Raw genomic sequence first — 21,799 nt, 5'->3', positions numbered from 1 at the left:
TGTGCTATAGGAGCTATAGGGGACTCCCAGAGGCTCCATAGCAGCTATAGTGCTGCCCCAGAAGTGCTATAGGATCTATAAGGACACCCTCCCCGAGTTTTTCTAGGGGCTGCAGGACCTTCCCACAAAGGCTCTATAGGGTCTGTAGAGTCCCCCAGATGCTATAGAAGCTATAGGTGAACACCCACCCACCCCGGGTCCACCCCAGGGGCGGGACTTAGCAGTGGGGCGTGGCCTGTGGGCCCAATAACCCCCCGGGTCCCCTCCATCGCCCAGATGCCTAGGCTCCCCTATCAGCACCCTGATGCCGCTGCCCCCACCCCACCCCAGCTGGGCCCAGGGGGTCAAGGTCAGGGGGCACCCAGGTGTCTGAGGGGGGGTCAAGGTCAGAGGGGACTCAGGTGTCTGGGGGTCAAGGTCAGGGGGAAGCCACACATCTGGGAAAAGGGAACCCAGGCATCCGGTGGGTCAAGGTCAGGAGGGACCCAGGTTGGGGAACAGGACTGAGAGACCCCAATCACCAGCTGCAGGAGGCACCTGCTCCCAGGAAGGAGGGCACAAAGGAATACTGGGGAGTACTGGGAAGGGGACCCGGGCACGCAGGGCGGGGGGGTGCGAGGGCGGGTGCGACACTTCCTGCCCCGGAAAACCAGAAGTGAGAGAAGGGGCCCAGGCACTCAGGCAGGGAACGCAGGCATCGGGGGGGACCCAGGCGTGTGGGTGACCCCTCTCCCCACACTTTGCAGCCCCCTCTACCCCAGGACGCTGTTGCCCGCCGTGTGCTGCAGCGCCCCCTGCTCAGGTGAGCCCTGGATATCTGGGTCCCCTTCAGCTGGGGGTGGGTGAACAGACCCAGATGCCTGGGTCCTTCCCCTCTCCCCTCCCCTCTCCCCCCAGGAGCGTGTCTGTGCCGGCGGAGCCCCCCCGCATGGATGTCACCTATGCTGTGGTCAACAAGGCTCGCCGGGGAGGTGGGGCCACAGGAAAAGACCCCACCTCTTTTGAGCAAGACCCCACCCCCCTGGGAAGCTCCTCCCTCCCTGGGAGCCCCGTGCGGCACCCCTTACCCACCCTGGCCGGTGAGTCTTGGGGACCCCCTCTGCCCTACAGCATCCATATGACCCCCCTGCCCCAGAGCCTATAGAGCACATATGACCCCCTGGCTCCTGGCCCTGTAGGCGCTACTTCAGTCCCTGTGGATCCCATACTGGTCCCCCTTGGAGCCTATAGGCTCTGTACAGTCCCTCTCTGTGCCCTATAGGGTATTTTGTGCTCTACCCCTTCCCCACGAGACATCTGGTCCCCGTAGTGCCTACCCGCTCCCTCCCTGGCCCCTATAGAGACCACTCCACAGTCCCGCCCCCTCCAGGAACACTTCTGGTTCTTATAGACTATACATCTTCTCCCTGGTCCCTAGAGGGTCTATGCAAGCTTCCCCCTACAGCTCCTTTAAGAGACCTATGATCCCTATAGCACGTAAAGGTTTCCTATGAGGACCATATAACGCTGCCTCACTCCATAGGCCATTGCTGACCCCTATGGGATGCATACGATGGTTGATACAAGGTCTGTCTCCCCCCCAGCACCTATAAGACTCTGATTCCCCACTCTCCTCCAGCCTCTCCCCAACCCAGTGATGGTGCCTATGAGGTCGTGACCCCGCATGGAGACCCCAGCAGCTCCCCCTGCCTTGGTGAGTAGCCGAGGGGGGCCCAGGTAGCTGGGGAGGGGGCACCCAGGCACCTGGCCACCGCCTCATCCCTGCCCCTTCCCCAGGGTTTAACTTCCGGATCAGGAAGCCGAAGGGCCCGCGGGAACCTCCGGCTGAATGGTCCCAGGTATGAGGGAGACCCCCCGCCAGGGTGGGCAGCCCCAGTGATACCCGCTGGGAACTGGACAATGACCAAACCACACGTTTATTACGAGCAATAAAACCAGTGAGAGCAGTGTCAGGTGGCGCTGAGCAGGCGGCGTTTCGGGGCGGTGGCTGTGTAGGGGTGCCAGCGCCACTCCACGTCGGCAGCGTCCCCCTGCTCCAGGGTCCCCAGGCGGATGAGATAGGCTGGAGGGACACATTGGGGACACATTAGGGACACTCCTAGGGCCACTGGGGCCAGTTGGGGCCAGTTGGGGACACTCACGGCGCAGCTGGAACCGGGGTCCCACCTCTTCCAGCTCTACCTTCTTGCCCTGGCGTCGGTAGACGTGGTTCCTGTGGGTTGGTGGCGGGGGGGTCAGGCACCCATCAGTGTCCCTGTGTCACCCCCACTATGTCACCTCCCCTGTGTCACCCACCGAACTAAGATGACATCATCCTCATTGGCAAATGTCACCACGCGGCGGCTGTCGGGGCGGGGGACGGGGAAGAGGTGCTTCAGGATGGTCCCAACCTGGGAAGGGGGACAGGGTCACCCCCCCACCCCCAGTGCCACCAACTGCTGCAACCCCCAGTGTCCCCCTGAAATGCCCTCATAAGTTCTTCATCCCCTGTCCCCCCATATCTCCCTTCACATTTCCCCATGTCCCCCCACAACCCCACCTCCCCATGTCCCTCCACACACCGCTGTACCTCCGATGTCCCCCCATACCATGTCCCCCCAACACCCCCTTAATGTCCCCCCACACCCCTCCATCACCCCCAAATGCCCCCATGTGCCCCCCCACCCCCCCCTGTTCCCCCATACTCCCCGCCCCATACCCCCCTGTCCTCCTTGTCCCTACCCGGCGCCCCAAGGCGGAGTCAAGTTTCAGCAGCAGCAGATGGGGGGCCGCCAGGGGGGCGCCCCCCAGCCCCCCCACCTCCTGCCGCAGCACGGCCCCACTCAGGGTGAAGTGGGCTGTGGGGCCATGGGGCAGGTGGCACAGGGACAGTCCGTCTGCATGGGGGGAGCAGTATCCTTAGGGCACACTCCTGGCAGGCCCCGCCCCTTCCCCTTAGCCCCACCCCAAATGGGAACCCTGCCCCTTCCCCTTAGCCCCGCCCCAAATGGGAACCCCGCCCCTTCCCCTTAGCCCCGCCCCAAATGGGAACCCCGCCCCTTCCCCTTAGCCCCGCCCCAAATGGGAACCCCGCCCCTTCCCCTTAGCCCCGCCCCAAATGGGAACCCCGCCCCTTCCCCTTAGCCCCGCCCCAAATGGGAACCCCGCCCCTTCCCCTTAGCCCCGCCCCAAATGGGAACCCCGCCCCTTCCCCTTAGCCCTGCCCCAAATGGGAACCCCGCCCCTTCCCCTTAGCCCCGCCCCAAATGGGAACCCCGCCCCTTCCCCTTAGCCCCGCCCCAAATGGGAACCCCGCCCCTTCCCCTTAGCCCCGCCCCAAATGGGAACCCCGCCCCTTCCCCTTAGCCCCGCCCCAAATGGGAACCCCGCCCCTTCCCCTTAGCCCCGCTCCCTGAGATGGCCCCGCCCCCTCCCAGCATGCCACAGGGCTGACCAGGCCTGCCGCGGGTCTCGTGCAGCAGCAGCAGGTCAGTGACGCCAGCGGCCCGGCAGGCCCCCACCAGCGCCCCCAGCTCTGCCCGGCCCCGGTTCATGCGTTGAGCTCCGGGGATCAGCAGACACACCTCCTGGGGGTGGGGTTAGTGGCGGCCACGCCCAATCCCCAGGCTCAGCCCCTGGGGGCGGGGCCAGCCATACACACACACATCCCCCCCGCCCCCCCCCCATGGGTCCCCAGGGGCAGGGCCAAGATGGGCACAGTCACCAAAGCCCCCACCCTCTGTAAATGGGGCGGGGTCTCAGAAAGCCACACCCACCCAGCCCTACCCACCCAGCCTCCACTCCCATTGGCTCAGCCAGCACAGCCCAACCCACCTTGGCAAAGACGCGAAGGCGGGCGCTGGGCTCGCGGGAGGTGGTGACCATGACCTTGGGGGGCTCCAGCCCCGCCCACCGGTACTCATCGTCTTGGCTACTGGTGGTGTCTGGGGGCAGGACTTAGACAAGCCACGCCCCCTCCTCCCACCCCAGCCCCTCCCTCCAGGCGGGGAGCTCGGGGCTGGAGGGATGGGGGTTGCACCCCGCTCTTGGGGGTTGGGTCAATTTGTTTTGGGGGATTCAAGGCAAATTTAGCCACTGTTTTAGGGGAGAATTGCTCCAATCTGCTCACTGTTTTGGGGGGAATTAAGGTAAATTCACTCGCCAACTTTGAGGCAAAATGAGACAAGTTTATTACTCTGTATTTAGGGAGAGAGGGGAACGGGGCAAATTTGATCCCCAGTTTGCGAGAATCAGGCAAATTTAATCTTTATTTTGTGAGGAATTAAGGCAAACCCACCCCTCATTTTGGGGTAAAATGGTGCAAAATGGACGCCAAATCTGGGGGTCCCTGGGGCAAACCCTCTCTGCTGTGGGGTTCTCCACTCACCCCCTACCCCTGGCGTGTCGAACTCCAGCTCCTTCTGCAGCGCCAAGGCCTCACGACGCAGCTCCGTGGGCAGCAGCCGATTCTCTGCGGGGGTGGGGAGGAGGGGGTAGCACCAGGGGGCTCAGGCAGGACCCCCCAACACCCTGAACCCCTCTAAACCCCCTTTCTCCCAAAATCCTTCCCCCGTGCCTCCCCAAAACCCTTCTTTACATCCCCCAAACCTCCTTGCCCCACTCCAAGCCCTTTACCTCCCCAAATCCCCCTTTATTCCCCCAAAATCCCCTCTGCGCCCCCAAAACCCCCTCTGCCCTCACTGAAACCTCCCTCTAACCCCCAAAATTCCTCTTACGCCCCACCCTTAACACCCCAATTCCTCTTTAACCGCTCCCCCCCAAACTCCTCTTTGTCCCCCTGGGCCCACCCTCCAGCGCCTGCCGGAGCTGCTCCTTCTTGTCCTGCTGCCGGCGCAGCCGCTCCTCCTGTGCCCGTCGCTGCAGGTACTCGCGGCGCTCCCGGGCCTGGCGGCGCAGCTGTGGGGGGCACGGTGACATCAAGGGGGGCACGGTGATGTAAGGTGGAGATGCTAGGGGGAAAGGGGAGCAGCACAGGGTGGGGTGCGCAGGGACACTGTGGAGGGACGCGGCGGGTGTAACATGGGGGGACAGAAGCACCCTGAGGGGCACGGGAGGTAGATGGGGATGGGGGATACTGGTGGTGGTGGGGAGGCGAATATGGGGGGATGCAGGGACACCGGGGGAGGGTCTTGGGACATGAGGGGGACACAAGGGGATAGGGGGCCCCATGGGGAAACACAGGGACACTGGGGGGGGGGGCATGGGGAGGGGGTTATGGGGGGATATAGGGACACTGGGGGAGAGTGGGGACATAGCAGGGACGAGATGGGGATGAGAGGCCCCATGGGGAAACACAGAGATGTTGGGAGGGGCGTGGGGAGGGGGATATGGGGGGATACAGGGACACAGGGGGAGGGTCTGGGGATATGGGGGAGACACAGGGATGGGAGGCCCCATGGGGAAACACGGGGACACTGCGGGGAGTCAGGGGGCACCGTGGAGGGGGCAGAGGGGTGAGGTGCCCTGTGGGGGGGCCATGGGGATCCGGAGGGGGAGGCAAGGGGGGGTGTGGGGACACGAGGGGGCCATGGGGACCCCGGGGGGGCGGGCACGGCTGTGGCGACCCGGGGTGTGTGAGGACCCCGGGGGGGACACTGGGGAGAGGGGGGACAGGACAGACGGGCCCCGAGGGGACGCATCCCCTTACCATGGTGGCACCTCCTCAGCTCCCAGCCGCTAACACGCCGGCACCTCCCAACAGCGCCGCCGCTGGTTGGCCGGGTGGCGGGGAACCAATGGGAACGGCCCATGGTGTCCGAAGGGGCGGGGCACGCCGCCAAGAGCGCGTCGGGCGGGTAGTGCAACACCGCCCTTAACCAAGATGGCGGCCGAGCCGGCTTCATTCCGCCAGGCTCTCAGCCCTCATCCAGGCTCCGCCTCCCGCCCGTCACCCGTCCTGATTGGCCGAAGGGCGGCCGCGGGCGGCTGCTATTGGAGGAGGCCGTTGCCCGGCGTGTGGCCGCGGTGCGGGCCGGGGATGGCGGCGGCGATGGAGGGTCGGTGAGGGGTGCCGGGGGGGTTTATTTCGGTAGGCTGGCCTTTAGCGGGGGTCAGCGATGGGTTTGCTGTTTCAGGGTGACCCGGGGACGGGGGTCAGTTTGAGTAGGGTCTCCGGTGAGAGGGAGGGGGTTTGGGGTGATGTTTATGTAGGGTCTGCTGTTGTGGGGGTGTTTGTGGGGGAGGTGTTTCTGTAGGGTCTCCTGGGGCGGGGGCATTTGTTTCAGTGGGGTGTCTTGTGAAATATTATTTTTTCATTTTTTGTTTACACAGGGTCCCCCACGGGGGGTTTGTTTATGTGGGGTCGCCTACAGAGAGTTTATTTGCGTAGGATCTCCCATAGGATCTCCCATAGGAGCTTGTTTACACAGGTCCCCCATAGGGGTTTGTTTACGCGGGGTCCCCCACGGGGCATTTGTTCACACAGGGCCCCCTGGGCTGGGGGCAGCACTGGACGCAGCGGCGCTGGAGCTGCTGGACGCGCTGGAGACGCTGCAGGAGCGACGCCAGGTCCTCACCCAGCTCCTGCGGCAGGTAAGGGCAGGGACACAGGGACAGGCCACCCGCTGCAGGGGGGGGACACACGGGCGAGGGGGTCATCCGCTGTGGGGACATGCTACCCACCATGGGGACATGTTTCGGGACGTGCCACCCACCGTAAGGACATGCAGACCCCGCTGGGGACGTGCTGCCCCCCATGGGCACACACATGGGGATGTGTCCCCCACCACAGGGACACACACCTCCCGCCACGGGGACACAAAGGGACACACCATAGGGACACGCTCCTCCATGTCCCTGTGTCGCCCCTGACCCCCTATCCCCCTGTGTCCCCCCAGGGGTGGCTGTCCCTCTCCCAAGCCCGGTATTCCCTGGGATGCCACCGTGTCTCGTCCCTGCAGTATGGGGCCACCATGGTCCCTCGAGTCCGTGTCCTGCCCAGGTAGGGGACACCAAGGAGGGGGGGACAATGATGATGACGACACACTGTGGGGGGGTGGACATGGTGGGGGGACATGGGGATTGGCTGGCTGGGGAGGACATGATGAGATTGGGGACACTATAGGGACACACACACACAAGGAGGGGGTGTGACATCAGTGTACCCAGTGGGGAGGGTGGCAGATTTTAGGGTGCAGGGGGATGACACAAGGGGGTGTTGGTGACACCCATGTCCTTGTGTCACCCCCCCACAGGGAGGGGACACCTCACTTCGACGAGGTGCCAGGCACAGCGCGGGACACTGAAGATCCTGATCCCCAACAGGAAGGGGGTGATGGTGAGGAGGGGTCCCATGGGTGCTGGGAGGGAAACTGGGGTGCTGGGGGGAAAATTGGGGGTGCTGGGGTGTCCCCCATGGGTGCTGGGATGGCATTTGGGGTGCTGGGAGGGTCCTATGAGTGCTGGGGGCAGAATTGGGGTGCTCCCCATGGGTGCTGGGGGCACAACTGGGGGGGTTCCTCAGTTACTTTGGGGTGTCACTGTTTCCCCCAGGTCTGCGCCAGCGTCGGGGTCCCCCAGAGAAGAGGGGTGCCCCCCCTCGGGCCCCCCCAGACCCACTGGCCTGGTTTGGGGTGCTGGTGCCCCCCAGCCTGCGGCAGGCCCAGGGCAGCTTCGTCCAGGGTGAGGGTGGCTCTGAAAGCGGGAGTGGTCCTCAAACTGGGACGGATCCCCAAAACCTGGGGGGGGTCCCCAATTTCGGAGGGGAGTGGGGAAACCAGGTGGGGTCCCCAAAACCAGGGAGGGGCCCAAAATCAGAGGGGAGGGGGGAACTGGGGAGAGTCTCCAAAATCAGGGGATCCCTAAAATTGGAGAGGAGGGGGGAAAACCTGGAGGGATCCCTAAAACATGGGGGTTTCCCCAGAATCTGGAAGGGTCTGTAAAACCTGGGGGGGTTGTCCCCAATTTCAGAGGGGAGGGGGGACACCTGTGGGGGGGGGGCGGTTCCCCACAGTCCAGGAGGTCCCAATGAACTGAGGGGAGGGGGAGTCCCCTAAAGGTCATGAACCTGTGCCACCCAGTCCCTTGGTCACCTCAAATATCCCACCCCTGCCCTCCCCGGTGACCCCGATCCTCTCCATGACCTCTGACCTCCCCGCTGTGTCCCCTGTCCCCAGGGGTGACGGTGGCGGTGGAGCTGGCCGGGCTGCAGGCTGCTGTGGAGGCCGCTGCCACCCGCTACCGCGGCCTCCTGCGCCGTGCACGTCACCCAGATGGAGACACCGACACCACGGTGACACCGAGCGATGAGACAAGCGGCACCAAGATGGCATGTGGCAACGAGACCACTGGTGACACCAAGACCCCAGGTGACACGGGCACCTACAGGGAACCCGAGGTGACATGGAGAGACACAGGTGACACTATGACCCATGGGAACAAGGGCACCGGGAGTGACACCACCAGCATCGGGGACATGGAGACCCCAGCCACGTCACCGCCACCATGACAGGTGCCACCAGCTCACATGACGCCCGTGTCCCGCTTCCAATAAAGACACTGTGGCAGCTGTCGGCTCCGTGTCACCCGCTGTCCCCAAGAGCATTACACCATCACTCGGCTGCCATTTAGGTGCCACTGTGATGCCACCAAATGGTCATTTTGGTGCCACGGTGATGTCACCAGGTGGCCACCTTTGCACCACATGCTGGGGTCACCCAGCCACCATCTTGGTGCCCCGCCCCCCCCCCCCCCCCCCCCCGGCTGCCATCTTGGCGGCCACCTGCGCCCAGCGACACACCCCAGCTGCCATCTTTTGCCAACGTCTATGTTTATTGGGCGGGGCCCCCCTCACCCCGCCCCACCTCGCCCCGCCCCCCACCAACCCAGAGGCGGGGCCAAGACACAACAACAACTAGAGGAGTGGGGGTGGGGCGGGGCTCAACGGAGGGGGTGTGGCCAGGGGCGTGGCCGGGCTGGGGCACGGCCCCCCGCCCCCGCGGGTGGGGCTAGCGGATGGTGTAGCGCACGTAGGGCACCTCGATGTCGGCGTCGGTGTCGTCGTTGCAGCAGAGCTCGAAGACGAGGGCCTTGACGTGGCGGCCGACCTTCTTCTTGGAGACCCGCGCCACGATCTCCGTCATCCTGAGGGACAAGGGGACGGCAGCGTCACTGCCTCCGCGGCGGGGACATTCGTCACAGTGAGCACTCAGGGGGGTCCTGGCTATGGGTCAGGGGATGCCTCGCGGGGAGGCATCACGGGGACCCCCTGTGGTGGCCTCTGCCCCAGCGGTGACAGGGACACGCGTGGCTGTGGAGTGACATCAGCTCGCGGTGACGCAGGGACTGTCACCCTACAGTAATGGGGCCCCAGCCGAGACCCTTCCCCCACCCATGGGACGCCTCCCTCACCCTGAGCCCCACATCCCGCCCGGGTGCCCCCCCCCCCCCCCCCCAGGTGCCCCCCCCCCCCGGGTGCCCCCGCCAGGCCCTACGGTTGGTCGTGGCGCTCGCGCAGCTTGGCGGCTGGCATGAAGAAGGAGTAGAGCATGGAAACACCTTGTGACAGCATCGTGATCTCCAGCCGGTGCTCCTTCTGAGGGGGACAGGGGGGCGGTGGGTGGGTGCAGGGCACCCAAAGGTGCCCCACAGCGACCCACAGCCTTTGGGGCACCAGCCACCGTGGTGGCTGCATCTCCCCACCTTCCCCCTGCGGTGCCCCGTCTTGCGTTGGAGTCCTTCAGGGGGTGTGTGTGGGGGACATGGGGACATGGTGTGGGGCCCCACAGCCCCCCCAAGTGCCTCTCCATCACCCCTCCCAGTGCTCCCAGTACCTTGAAGTAGGCGAGGAACTGGCGCAGAGTCATCTCTTGCCCGTCAGGCTGCAGCCCCTGCACCTCAAACCGGTCCCACAGCGTCCACTCCACCTCGTAGTACTGGGGGGGGGAGACCACCCATGGCGGGGGGCTCAGACCCATGGCCAGCCACAAGGACCCGTGGAGCGCAGTGGGGGTCTAGGGGGGTCACTGGGACCACGGGGTGACTCGGAGCACCTGTGAGGTCCCACAGCATGCTGTGGGGCTGGCCTCTATGGGTCAGGGAGCCGTGGGGCAGCACCCCAACCCCACCAAGACCCCAGACCACCCCCAGCAGTTGACCCCACCCCACTCCCACCCCCTTTGGGCAGCACCCAGCGGGCACCAGGCCCCGGGGATGGCTCTAGGGTCCGCGCGGGTGCCGCATGGCAGCCCCCCACCTTGTTGCGGGGGCAGGCGAGGGGCTCGGAGAAGCCAACGAAGGGCAGGGCCAGGTTGAGGAAGGCGTTCTTGTAGGAGGCCAGGCGGCGGTGGCCCTGCACCAGCTTGTAGAGCTCCAGGCAGGCCAGGCCCACCACGGCCCCCGTCGTGGTGGCGATGGCGGGGATGATCTTCCCTGCGATCAGCTTGCTCTGCCCCATAGGAAGATACCTATAGGGGCTGGGCGGGGGCATTGCCCCCCAACGCCCCCGCTGGATCCCCCGAGGGAGGGGCTATAGACCCCGGCTGTGCGGGCCCTGTAGCCCCCTTTGTGTGCCCTACAGCTCTATACATACTGCACAGCACGTGTATACGCTGTACAGAGCCCCTGCGTCACCAGCCCTGTATAGGCTCTGCCTGGCTGTAGGTGTGACATACGTTACAGGCTGCCCTACGAAGTCTACGTGCAGTCTAGAGACCCTGCAAGTATTCCCTAGAATTACATTCCATCTATTTTTTTTATAGCGTTCTGTAGCATTTTTCTGCAGTGTTTTTCTATAGCATGTATATTCTGAGCGTTCTACGTACGCGAGACCTCGTACGTACTCTGTAGACCCCTTATGCACCATATACATACCCTATAGACTCTGTATATGCTTTATAGATCCTTTACAGATCCTCCGTGCATCCCATATGTACTCGCAGATTCTACGTGTTCTATAGATTCCCTCTGCTCTCCGCAGAGGCTATACGGACCTTAAATATCTATGAGCCATATACGTACTGTAGATCCTACAAGGCCTATATGCTCCTTCCAGCTGCTGTGCGCTCCTTATAGACTCTATATGCTCCTTACAGGCTCCGTTTCCTACGGACCCTACGCACGCCCCGTAGGCCCTACGGAGCAGAGCACGCCCCTCAGACGTACGGCACAGACTACAGCGCCATAGGACCCCTCCCCAGCACCCACAGACCCTCTGCGGCCCCTGTAACACACCGTAAGGAACTCATTAATGCCCCAAAGCACCCCCCAGCACCCATGGGACCCCCCCCAGGTCACGTAGGACCTGCCCAGCACCCCGTAAGAACCCCAATAACGCCCCATGCCCCCCGCCCCCCCCAGCACCCACCTTGTGGCGGTCGGCTGGGGGGATGTCATAGTTCTCCGCTCGCAGGTTGGAGGCAGCAACGATGAAATCCATGTGGAAGTTGGTGTCATCGTCCTGGGTGAGGAGCACCCATGGGTAGGGGAGCACCCATGGGGGGGGGGGGGCGGGGCAGGGGCATGCACTTTGCTCATCTCTGGGGTGGTGACAAAGTAGTAGTGGCTCCCCGAGGGCGGGTAGGTTGGGGTGCAGCACCCGTGGCGGGGGGGGGGCACTCATGAGTAGCTGGGGGCACCCATGGGTGCTAGGGGGGGCAGCACCCACCTTCTCGAACTCGATGGGGAACATTCGGAAGCCAGGCAGCTCCTCGGGGCTGGGCAGTGACGCTTTCAGCTCCTCCAGGCGCCCGTCGTCTATGGGTGAGGGGGGCACCCATGGGACCCCCGGCACCCACAAGACCCACCCCCGGACCCCTACGTACCCCCAACACCCACGGATGCCCCCCAGCACCCACAGGTGCCCTCCAGCCCCTGTGCTTGTCCCAACCCCCAATCCAACCAGCTCCTCTCTCCGCCCAGTTCCCCCCAGCACCCATGGGTGCCCCCCCCCCCCCATACCAAGGGCGGTGGTGGCGCTCTGCAGCTCCTGGTCGGAGACGTGGATGCGGACACCGGCCTTGGGGGCGAACGGGGGGACGCGGACGTGGCGCAGGAGCTCTGCCACCGCCCCCCGGTCCCGTGAGCCCCCGATCCCGTAGCTCTGGGCGAAGAGGTTGGCTGCCGCCATCACGTAGTCCAGGTGGAGGGGCTGGAGAGGGGCACCCATGGGTGCCGGGGGGGAGAATGTCAGGGAGGGATGACACCCCAAAGGGACAGATGTCACCCAACGAGGACAGAAGGGGGTTTAAGGGTGATGGGCGCCCCCAAAGGGTGGTGGATGGCACCCAAGGGTGACAGCGCCCCCCACAGGCCACCCCAGCGCCCCACTCACGTTGTCAGGGTCAAAGACGAGGGGGTGCGGGCAGCGCTTGGGCCCGGACCAGAAGAGGGTCCCGGAGTTTGTCTTCTGCAGGGGGGTAATTAAGAGTTAGTGACGTAATTAGAGCACGAAGGGGTTAATGAGGCAACTGGGGGAGCAATTAGGGGCTCTTGGGGTAAATCAAGGGGCAGGAAGGGGTTAGTGGGGCAACTAGAAGTTAATGGACATAATTAAGAGACAACTGGAAATCAAGGGGGATATTAAGGACCAATGAAAGCTTAATGAAGACAATTAAGGAATAATTGGTTAATGGGGGCTAAATATAAGATATTTGTATGTACATATATATAACATATATAAAGTAAATGTGAAAAATAATGGGGTAGAAGGGTGAATTAGGGAAATCAAGGCACGACTGGGGGTTGATGAGTGTAATTAAGAAGTAATTCAACATTAATGACAGATATTAAGGGGCAAATAAGAATTAATGTGGGTAATTATGAAGTGGCTAAGGGTTGATGAGCGCAATTAGTTGATCATTAGGAATTAACGGGAAAAGAGCACTTAACGAGGATCAATAAGGGGCATTTAGGGGTTGTGGGGGCAGAATTAAGGGGGCAGAAAAGCACTGAGGGTGTCATGAGTGTGAATGAGGTCAGTGGGGGGGATATTCCTAACTAAGAGTACCCCACACCCCCCAGGGGACCCCAGACCCCCCCAGGGGACCCCAGACCCCCCCAGGGTCCCCGAGCACCCACCTGCCCCGGGGGAAAGTTGTGCAGCAGCTGGCGGATGTTGTTGCTGTACTGGCGGTGCCAGTGGCGACAGGCCCAGGCGACGCAGTCGGGCCAGCCCCGCGGCCGCTCGCTTACCAGGCTGCGCTGCACCGCCTCCAGCACCTCCAGCGGCTGCGTGCCCGCCAGGCGCAGCGTGCGCTCCACAAATTTGGGGTCCCTGCAGGAATAGGGGGGCGGGGGGAGGGCGGTGAGGCTGGGGGGTGCTGCAGGGGGCGTAGGGGGAGGGGGTTAGCGGGTGCCCCTTGTCCCTCTGCCCTCCCCTCGACACCCACATCAGGTACTGGTTGACGTTCTCTGCCGGTTGCTTGAAGAGACCCTCGAACTCGTCACGCGCCCACTGTGGGGGAGGAGCTGTCAGTGGAAGGACCCCCCACGTCCGGGACGCCCCCACGGGGCACCCAGGTGTCCAGGGTCCCCTACAGAAGGGACCCAAGCATCTAAACCACCCCAAAGGTGGCCCTGGGGTTTCCAGAGCACCCTACAGCGGGCACCCAAACACCCGGGGCCCGCTACAGAAGGGAGCCGGGCGCGCGAGACCCCTGTAGAGGTACCTGCAGGGTGTGCTCGATGGCGTTGGGGAAGTTCTTGAGGGTGCAGATGGGGATGGCCTTCTCAGGGGGGTCCTGGCTGGAGCTGTAGGACTCGCTCAGGAAGGGGATCACCACCTGCACGTTCCCCTTTGTCCCCAACGTCCCCGACTCCAGCAGCGGCTTCCGATAGTAGACGCAGCGCCGGTCCATATAGAGCCCTACAGGGGAAGAACCGCAGCGTCTGTAGGGTGTCTGTAGGGCACCCAGGCCCCGTGGGGTTGTCCTGGAAGGGACTCTGGGGCACTCTTCGAGGTCCCTATAGCGCTCCAGGCAGTTCTTACAGCATTTTTCGGGTCCCTATAATATTCCTGAGGTCCCTTATAAGGATCTCTGAGGGTCCCTAGAGCATCCAATAGCCAAGACTCCTTAGAGCACCCCAAGATTATCCCGCAGTGCCCCGAAGACGCCCTACAGCCCCCCAAAGCCCCACGCAGCGCCCATGTGATGCCCTACAGCACCCCCAAACCACCTGCAGCACTCAAGAAAACCCTACAGCGCCTTGAAAACATCCTGTATCATCCTAAAGACTCTCCACAGCCCCCCCCCAACCCCCTGGAGAACCCAAATGACTTATCCCAAAGACCCTCCCAGCACCCTGAGGGTCCCCCACAGCACCCCGAGGACCCCACGGGTGCTCACGGGCATCGACATTGTCCAGGGCGTTGGCGACACCATCCAGGGCCTCGAAGAAGTCATCATCGTAGACGCGCTCAGTGTCGGGGCCGACGCGGTCAGGGCGACTGCTCACCCGCAGCGCTGGGTTCATCTCCCGCACTGCCGCTGCCGCCCGTTCCGACTTCAGTTTCTGTGGGGACCCACGCCCCTTTAGGCCCCACCCTTTCTGGCCCCACCCCCTGAAGCCCCGCCCCTCCATGCCTCTCCCAGTCCCACCAAACGTCAAGGCAACTTGATTGTTGACATTGGCCAACTCCACGGTGGCATCTTGATGGTAGCTCCCCGCTCCGACCCTGCCCCCTAAGACCCCCCCAAAGGCTCTGCCCACTCATCCCCCACCCCACGGACTCCCCCTCCTTCGGCCCCGCCCATTTAGTCCCCTCCCACCTACTGTTGCCACCTTCGTATGACTCAACCTTTGGTGTTGCCTTGGCCAAGTCAATGTTGACTCATCCCTTGGCAGTTTCCACCCCAGACTCCACCCCTATGGACTCCACCCCTTGAGGCTCCACCCACTCAACCCCATAGGCTCCTCCCCCCTTGATCCTGCCCCTCACCGTCACATCCCAGGGCCGGAAGAGGAACTGGCGGTTGAGGTTGGACTTCTCGATGGTGTCCATGTCGGTGACAGTGATGCAGCCTTCAGGGCCGCAGCCCAGTCCCACCATTGCAAAGTTCTTCAGCAGCTCGCAGCCGATGGCCCCTGCCCCCACCTGTGCCCGGGGACATGTGGGGACACTCAGGGAGACTCGGGGACACTCAGGAGAACCGTGAGGAGACTTGGGGACATGCAGGTAGACATGGGGGGACACCTGGGAACACAGCCCAAGGTGGCCACGGAGGCCTGGGGGCACATGGATGGGAGAGGATGACGCTTGGTAGACCCATGAGTGCATGAGGGGACATCTGGGGACAAGTGGAGGACACAAGGGGACACTTGGGGCCATATGGATGCAGGTGGAGACATGCAGGGGTGGAGGACCCAGGTGGGGACGCAGTGGGGGGACGATGACTTACCACGAAGTACTTCTGGGCACCCAGCTTGGCCTGCAGTTCCGCCCCAAATACAGCGATCTGCCCATCGTAGCGGCTGTTGCGCTGAGGACAACGTAAAGCGTCACCCAGATGCATCACAAAGCCACCCATGGGTGTCCCCAAGAAGGTAGCCCACCCATGGGTGCCCTATGACCAAAGCCCACTACAAGGAGATGCCCACTTGGGGTGTCCCCGGGAAAGGTGGGTCACCCATGGGTGATTTCAACGTGGCCAACCCATGGGTGTTCTCCACCAACTGCCCTACAACCGACATCCACCCCAAGGCAACACCAGTGCCCCCTGCCGCCCACCCCCTGCCGCCCCCACCCATGGGTGCTCACTGGGCGACACTGCTCCTCAGTCAGAACCGTTTCCTTATTGTCCTCAGGGAGACACTCCAACGCGTCGAAGTAGAGCCATTGGGTGATGGGCGTGAACTTCCCCGACACCGCCTGCGTCACAGTCTTCGTTAGGGGACCCAGGTGGCTGGGGAAGGGACCCAGGCGGCCAGGGAGGGGACCCAGGTGGCCAGTACCTTCATGACCTCCTGGGCCGCCAACCCCCCGATGAAGGCGTTGACGGGGGCCAGGTCACCGGTGGCCTGGAAGGCCAGTTCCCGCAGCATCTCTTCATCCAGCTCCGCCCCTGGAGCCACCTCCCGGGTCAAGGCCACCACCTCCGCCGCATCACCCTGGGTGGGGACACACAACGTTGGAGACAACTCTGGGGACACCAGGGAGGACCCTCAGGACCACCAGCAGAGAAAGGTGAGGCCACGTGGTGGTGAAGGAGCTGGTGGCCTCACCGCTCCCAGCACCCTCAGCGTTCCCCATGCCCCCCGCTTTGTCCCCAAGCCCCCCGGTGTCCCCACCTGGTGACGTGGCCGAGGGGGGTGGCCGTGCTGGTGGATGAAGCGGTGCAGGGCCTGCCAGCCCCAGTGCATGACTGGAGGTCTCTCGGCCTTCCCGAAGTCGGTGATCATCAGCTCCGGCTCCGCCAGTGCTTCCCGCAGCCGCTTCTGGGGACGGAGGGGACAGGTGAGCACCCAGTGACTCGTCCCAGCAGCTTCCAGTAATCCTCAATCCCCTCCTAGTGCTCCACAGTGACCTCCCACCCCCTCCCAGTCCCCTCCCAGCGCTTAATCCATCCCCAGTCCCTCCCAATTCCCCCTAGTCCCCTTCTAGTGCCTCCTATTCTGCCCCCAGTCCCTCCCAGTGCCCCCCAGTCCCATCCCTGTCTGCCCCCAGTCCCCCCCTAGCGCCCCTCACTCCCTGCCAGTGCCTTCCCAGTGCTCCCAGTGTCACTTACGAAGCGGATGTGCTTGGGCATCTTGACCTGGGTGACAATTCCCCCCCTCACGTAGTCCCCGAACCCGCTGGTGTCACCGATGCTGAAGGTGTATGGCCCTGTGGGGAGGGGCTGTCACAGAGGGTCCCCAGCACCTGGGGCACCCTATAGAAGGGACCCTGGCACCCGGGGCGCCCTATAGAAGGGACCCCGGCACCCAAGGTGCCCTATAGAAGGGACCCTGGCACTCGGGGCACCCTATAGAAGGGACCCCGGCACCGGGGGTGCCCTATAGAAGGGACCCCGGCACCGGGGGCGCCCTATAGAAGGGACCCCGGCACCTGGGCTCACCAAGGACGCGGATCTCCATGGGGCCGCAGCTGTTCAGCTCCTCCATCCCCTCCACCTCAGTGAAGGTGACAAAATCACCCGTCTCGAAGCCGTGACGAGCCTCATCCAGGCACGTCACCTCCCCCGGGCACCCCTTGGTCACCATGGAAACCATGGCACTGAGGGGTTGTTCCCCATTGGTGTCCGTCACCACCATGTCGTCCCCAAAATCACAGAAAAGCTGCCTAAAATAGGGGAGGGACGTCAGGCAGGGGCCGCAGCCATCCGGGAGGCCTTACGGAAAGCAGCTGGCTGTCTGGCTCACCCAAAAAGCCCCCGGGTGTCGGCCACCACCAGCTTGATCCCATGGCTGTGACAGAAGTCCCCAACCCACAGTTGTTCCTCTAACGACGAGTTGGTCAACACCACCACCTGCGGAGAGACCGCGTCCATCTGTCCGTCCACCCCCGCGAGCAGAGGGACAGCAGGACGGATAACCCCCGCCGCGGGGAGGATTCTCGGGAGGATTTGAGGGGACAGGCAGCCACGGAGAGGGACAGCAGGAAACACAACCGAACCGACAGACTGACAAATAAAGGCACATGGAGACCATCAGACTGCAAAAGCAGCAGGTACAGGGGGTCTGGGTGGGTACAGGCAGCCACAGAGACGTAAGGAGTCGCGGAGACGGACAGTCAGATGCACAAATGGATGCACTGACAGCGGGACACGGACACAAAGAGAGCCAGGGATGGTTGATGGGAAGCCACCACTGCCCCAGAGGGACACAGCCATCCCCCGGGGGGGACCCACGGCTGCCTGGGGTACAACCAGCCAGATCTCACAGCTGGCCCTGACTCCAGCCAGCCAAATGACCACGGCGATGGTTGTGGCGAGACCACCACTGTGCCAGGGGACACAGGGGTCCCCAGAGAGGGTACACGTGGCTGTTGCAGGTACCACGGGCCACAGAGGTTCAGTCGGCCACGTGAGACAAGTTGGATGCCCAAATAAATGGCCCCAGGGCTGATTTTTTTGGGAAAAAAAGGGGCACAAAGAGGGGTACAGGCAGAGGTGGGTGTACCTGGAAGGGTGCCAGCATGTCCTGGCTGAGGGGCTGGCGGGTGCTGGTGACAGCCACGTAAGCGTTGAGCTCAGCTAACCGGGGCAGCGTCGCCTCCGCCCGGTTCTGCCCCACATCTTCCTCCCGCAGGAAGAACTAAGGGGGGCAGGAAAAAGTAAAATAGGGTGTCAGGGGGGTCCTGGCACCCTACCACCCCCCAGACACTCCCCAGCACCCAGGGAAGGCCCCTCCAAGAAACCAGGGGGGATTCAGGGAACCAAATAGAGGATTTCGTGGGGTATTTAACACCAGGGGGTGGTAATCAGCCACCCAGGGGGATATTTAAATGTGTGCGGGGACATTGAGGCCCCTTAGGGGGGTATTTAAGGGCTTAGGGAGGTATTTGGGTGCCTTAAGGGGGGTATTTAAGGGCCATAGGGGCCCAAACCACCCCTGAAACCTGAATGCGTAGAAATATTTACACACACACACCCCAGCAAATAAACTGCCCCTAGGAGGGCACTTATCTCCCCTAGGGAATGCCACCATCCTACACAACTCCCTATGGGTGCTACTTGCCCCTCAAGTTAATTAATTAATCCCCAGGTAAATGAGTTACCTTGTGAGAAGCACTTAATTCCCCTAACCAGCCCCAGTAATGACTCCAGAGGTGGGCGTTTATCCTGGGGGAGGGGGGCACTTAGCTCCTGTGGGGAACCCCATCACCCCAGAGAACAATCCCCCGTGGGGGCTAATTACCCCCCAGGTTAATTACCTGTGAGGGGGACTTAACTCCCCTGATAATGACCCCAAGAGTAGATTAATTACCCCAGGGGGAACACTTTCAACTCAGCTCAGACATACAACCCACCCCAAAATCAGCTCCCTGAGAATTAACTGCCCTGGGGGGGAGAGCGTTAATTAATCCTTTGGGTTAATTAACTCACCTGGGAGGCAAGGTCAGGCCAGGCAGTGGGTTGGGGGTCATGGAGGGTGACAGATTTGACCCCCCCCAGCACCAGGTTCTTGGCCACCTCCACCCCCAACCCCCGCAACCCCGACACCAGGACGTTGGACGTCTGCATCCGCTTCATCGCCTCATGGCCCAGCACATACCTCGGGAGGAGGAAAAAGGGGGGGGGGGGGGGTGTCAGGGGCTCCCCAGATCCTCCTGGAGCCCCCCAGGATCCCCCCCCCCAAGGCTGTGGAAACAGCTGAAGGTACCTGGGAGGGACCCAGGCACCTGGGGAGCCCCCAGGTCTATAGGGGACCACCCAAGAGGCAACCTGGCATCCCCCCAAATCCATAGTGACCCCCCGAAGTCACAGGGGACCACCCCAACACCCCCAGGAGGGAGCTGGGTACTCACAGCTGGCGGGAGTAGAGCCCCTCATCGATCTCGGCCTCAGCCCCGTTCTTCGCCATGCCCTGGGGAAGGGACACAAGGTGACAACAGCGTCAGCAGGATGGGGGGCCATCAGGGAGGAGGGGGTGATACCGGGGGCATGGTGCAGCAGTGGGGAGGGCTGAGAGGTGCCAGGCAGGTGACACTGGGTGCCATGTCCCCCTGGGATGGGGATAAAGACGGGTCAGGGGTGATGGACGGGTGATATGGGGGGACATCAGGTGACCCAGAGAGTGGAGTCACCCTGGGGTGCGGCAGGAAGATCTGGGAGGTGACAAAAAAATGGGTGACATCCAGGTGACAACAGGGTTGGCCAGGTGAGCGACAGAGCCAGCCAGCGGGTGACGCTTCTGTTGATGGGGGTGGCTCTGAGCAGAGGGAACTACGAGGACAGGAGGGGACATGTTATCCCCAGGACACACAGGGACACCTGGGTGACACAAGTTGACAGTAAAGTGACACCACGTAGCGCTCCCATTGACAGGGGTAGGTCTGAAAGCCACGGGAGGGACAACAAGGACCAAGGGCGACATATGTCACTGCCAAGATATGTAGGGACACCCAGGTGACAGCAAGTGACACCCAGGTGACCCCAGATGACAACAAGTGACACCCAGGTGACATCCACATTATCAGGAGCAGCGCTGAGCGCCGCAGAGGCGACAATGAGACCAGAGCAGGTAACGGGGCCCCCCTGGGATGACAGAAGGTGACACTCACGTTGGTGGGGGTGACGCTGGCGGGGACGGCGGGGGCGCGGCTGGAGCCCGTTGGTGGCTCGGACCCGGAGACGCGGCGCTTCTTCGACAGCGGGGAGCTGGACATCTGCAGGGTCAGAGGTCAGAGGTCAGCTGGGGACAACAGGGGTGACACGGGAGGGGAAGCAGGGTGATGCTGAGGGCCATAGGTGACATTTGAGGGACAAGGGATGGCAGGAGGTGACACTGAAGGCAGTCAGTGACACATAGAGTAGCACTGACAGACACACAGTGGCACCAGGTGACACACTGGGTGACACCAGGGACAGTGGGTGATGCTGGGGGGGGTGTGGGGTGGCAATGGGTGACACCGAGGGTGGTGGGTAATGCATGGGGTGGCACTGAAGGACACAGCGGTTCTGGGTGACACACGGGGTGACACTGGTATGGACAGGGGGATGGCAACAGGTGACACTGAGGGCAGTGGGTAACATCTGGGGGGAAAGGAGGGTGACAGCAGGTGACACTGGGGGCAGTGGGTGTCATTTGGGGGGTGGCAGCAGGTGATGCTGAGGGTAGCAGGTAACATTGGGGATGGAGAGGGTGACACCAGGTGACACCAGGGGATGGAGGGTGACGCTGGGGTGAACACTGGGTGACACCAGGTGACACTGTCCCCCCGCAAAGGAACCCAGTCACCCACGACAGTAACCCCCCCCTCCCCCCCAAAGCTTGAAAGCGACTGGACTTTCCAAGGGGCTCCCACTAACGAGGGTCTTGGGAGGGGGTGGTGGTGTCTGTTAACGAGGGTGCAATTAAGTAGTTTCTATTACCGGGGGCGGGTTCCCACTACCGGGGGAAGGAGTTCCCATTAGCCAGAACCGAGTTCCTACTACCGGGGGTCCCCAGAGTGGGGTCTTCCATTAACCGGGACCAGGTTCCTACTACCGAGGGTCCCTGAGGGGAGGTTCCCATTAACCGAGGCCACGTTCTCACTCCCGGGGGTCCCAAGGGAGGGCGCCCATTAACCGAGACCGGGCTAGTACTAGCGGGGTTCCCCAAAGCCCCCCTCTCCCAGCCCCTCCCCCCAGCCCCTCCCCTCAGGGCTCCCCTCAGGCCTTGAGGGGGGGGTCCCACTAACCGGGGCGCGGATCACTACTAACAAGGGCCGGGTCCCCTCCGCTCCCATCCCCCCCCCATCCCCTTCCCCGTGCCCCCCCTCCCCCCGGGCCCCCCCCCGGGCCCAGCATCCCCGCACCAATGATGCTGTCCAGGCCCCGCCGCCGGGTCCCGCCCGCTCCGTTCGGCTCCTCCGCGACAAGATGGCGGCGGCGGCGGCTGCCCCCCGCCGCCCCCTCCCTCCCCACTCTCCGCCCCGCCCTCCGGCTATTCCCATTGGCCGCCGGCACCCGGCGCCGCGCTTCCACTGGCTACAGCCTCCCGCCACCGCCCGCCTCCTCCCCCCCCGCCGCAAGCGACGCGCTGATTGGGGGGGGGCGCGCCCCGGGTGGCCACGCCCCTTTCCTCCCGACGGGACCCGGATGGAGAGGCCCCGCCCACCCTACGCATACGGAACGAGGGGGCGGGGCCTCGTGACACAGCACGGCGCGCGCGGCCCCGACGGCGGCCGAGATGGGATACGGGGCCTATGGGACACCTGTGG

General features: G+C 63.2%; 4 protein-coding genes across 5 annotated transcripts; 2 read left to right on the top strand and 2 right to left on the bottom strand.

The window, feature by feature from the left end:
• Positions 1-64: 64 nt before the first annotated feature.
• Positions 65-1,948, top strand: PTPN18 (protein tyrosine phosphatase non-receptor type 18). The gene is made up of 5 exons (XM_080369359.1): positions 65-349; positions 747-802; positions 898-1,079; positions 1,619-1,693; positions 1,777-1,948. The coding sequence occupies exons 1-5, from the start codon at positions 305-307 to the stop codon at positions 1,842-1,844; spliced, it is 426 nt and encodes a 141-aa protein (XP_080225485.1). The 5' UTR covers positions 65-304; the 3' UTR covers positions 1,845-1,948.
• On the bottom strand, positions 1,898-5,715 carry IMP4 (IMP U3 small nucleolar ribonucleoprotein 4). The gene is made up of 9 exons (XM_080369358.1): positions 5,648-5,715; positions 4,788-4,896; positions 4,367-4,450; positions 3,814-3,923; positions 3,434-3,566; positions 2,722-2,876; positions 2,296-2,390; positions 2,142-2,212; positions 1,898-2,062 (listed from the first exon to the last, which is right to left on the bottom strand). Exons 1-9 carry the CDS (start codon positions 5,648-5,650, stop codon positions 1,950-1,952), a joined length of 873 nt encoding a protein of 290 aa, XP_080225484.1. The 5' UTR covers positions 5,651-5,715; the 3' UTR covers positions 1,898-1,949.
• A 105-nt stretch (positions 5,716-5,820) lies between these two features.
• Positions 5,821-8,506, top strand: VMA22 (vacuolar ATPase assembly factor VMA22). Of its 2 annotated transcripts, XM_080369356.1 has the most exons (6): positions 5,821-5,996; positions 6,425-6,531; positions 6,837-6,940; positions 7,194-7,276; positions 7,492-7,620; positions 8,115-8,506. In XM_080369356.1, exons 1-6 carry the CDS (start codon positions 5,822-5,824, stop codon positions 8,444-8,446), a joined length of 930 nt encoding a protein of 309 aa, XP_080225482.1. In that variant the 5' UTR covers position 5,821; the 3' UTR covers positions 8,447-8,506. The 2 variants fall into 2 exon arrangements, with proteins under 2 accessions (XP_080225482.1, XP_080225483.1); XM_080369357.1 differs by lacking the exon at positions 7,492-7,620.
• Positions 8,507-8,750: 244 nt separating this feature from the next.
• Positions 8,751-21,520, bottom strand: UBA1 (ubiquitin like modifier activating enzyme 1). The gene is made up of 25 exons (XM_080369341.1): positions 21,395-21,520; positions 20,159-20,263; positions 19,403-19,461; positions 18,981-19,149; positions 18,055-18,189; positions 17,296-17,402; positions 16,992-17,215; positions 16,662-16,759; positions 16,225-16,371; positions 15,889-16,044; positions 15,695-15,805; positions 15,336-15,416; positions 14,876-15,031; positions 14,283-14,448; positions 13,605-13,801; positions 13,326-13,390; positions 13,015-13,210; positions 12,269-12,343; positions 11,896-12,085; positions 11,603-11,691; positions 11,303-11,395; positions 10,193-10,384; positions 9,771-9,872; positions 9,432-9,532; positions 8,751-9,081 (listed from the first exon to the last, which is right to left on the bottom strand). The coding sequence occupies exons 2-25, from the start codon at positions 20,261-20,263 to the stop codon at positions 8,946-8,948; spliced, it is 3,150 nt and encodes a 1,049-aa protein (XP_080225467.1). The 5' UTR covers positions 21,395-21,520; the 3' UTR covers positions 8,751-8,945.
• Positions 21,521-21,799: the final 279 nt, after the last annotated feature.

This window comes from Falco punctatus (genome assembly GCF_963210335.1).
Source record: "Falco punctatus genome assembly, chromosome: 19".
Lineage (NCBI taxonomy): Eukaryota > Metazoa > Chordata > Aves > Falconiformes > Falconidae > Falco > Falco punctatus.
Note: the sequence above shows the minus strand (reverse complement) of the source record. Positions and strands in the feature narration are given on the sequence as shown.

Bases quoted from the DNA above. Each gene is read 5' to 3' on its own strand.
- PTPN18 (XM_080369359.1), top strand. From the start codon at position 305: ATGCCGCTGCCCCCACCCCACCCCAGCTGGGCCCAGGGGGTCAAG. The intron at 350-746 runs GTCAGGGGGCAC...CACACTTTGCAG, and splicing joins GCTGGGCCCAGGGGGTCAAG to CCCCCTCTACCCCAGGACGC. The intron at 1,694-1,776 runs GTGAGTAGCCGA...CCCCTTCCCCAG, and splicing joins CAGCAGCTCCCCCTGCCTTG to GGTTTAACTTCCGGATCAGG.
- IMP4 (XM_080369358.1), bottom strand. The intron at 4,451-4,787 runs GTGGGCCCAGGG...CCACCCCCGCAG, and splicing joins GCTCCGGCAGGCGCTGGAGG to AGAATCGGCTGCTGCCCACG. The intron at 2,213-2,295 runs GTGGGTGACACA...ACCAACCCACAG, and splicing joins GATGATGTCATCTTAGTTCG to GAACCACGTCTACCGACGCC.
- VMA22 (XM_080369356.1), top strand. From the start codon at position 5,822: ATGGCGGCCGAGCCGGCTTCATTCCGCCAGGCTCTCAGCCCTCATCCA. The intron at 6,532-6,836 runs GTAAGGGCAGGG...GTGTCCCCCCAG, and splicing joins TCACCCAGCTCCTGCGGCAG to GGGTGGCTGTCCCTCTCCCA. The intron at 7,277-7,491 runs GTGAGGAGGGGT...TGTTTCCCCCAG, and splicing joins CCAACAGGAAGGGGGTGATG to GTCTGCGCCAGCGTCGGGGT.
- UBA1 (XM_080369341.1), bottom strand. From the start codon at position 20,263: ATGTCCAGCTCCCCGCTGTCGAAGAAGCGCCGCGTCTCCGGGTCCGAG. The intron at 12,086-12,268 runs GTGAGTGGGGCG...GCCCCTCTCCAG, and splicing joins TCGTCTTTGACCCTGACAAC to CCCCTCCACCTGGACTACGT. The intron at 9,533-9,770 runs GTACTGGGAGCA...TGTCCCCCTCAG, and splicing joins AGTTCCTCGCCTACTTCAAG to AAGGAGCACCGGCTGGAGAT.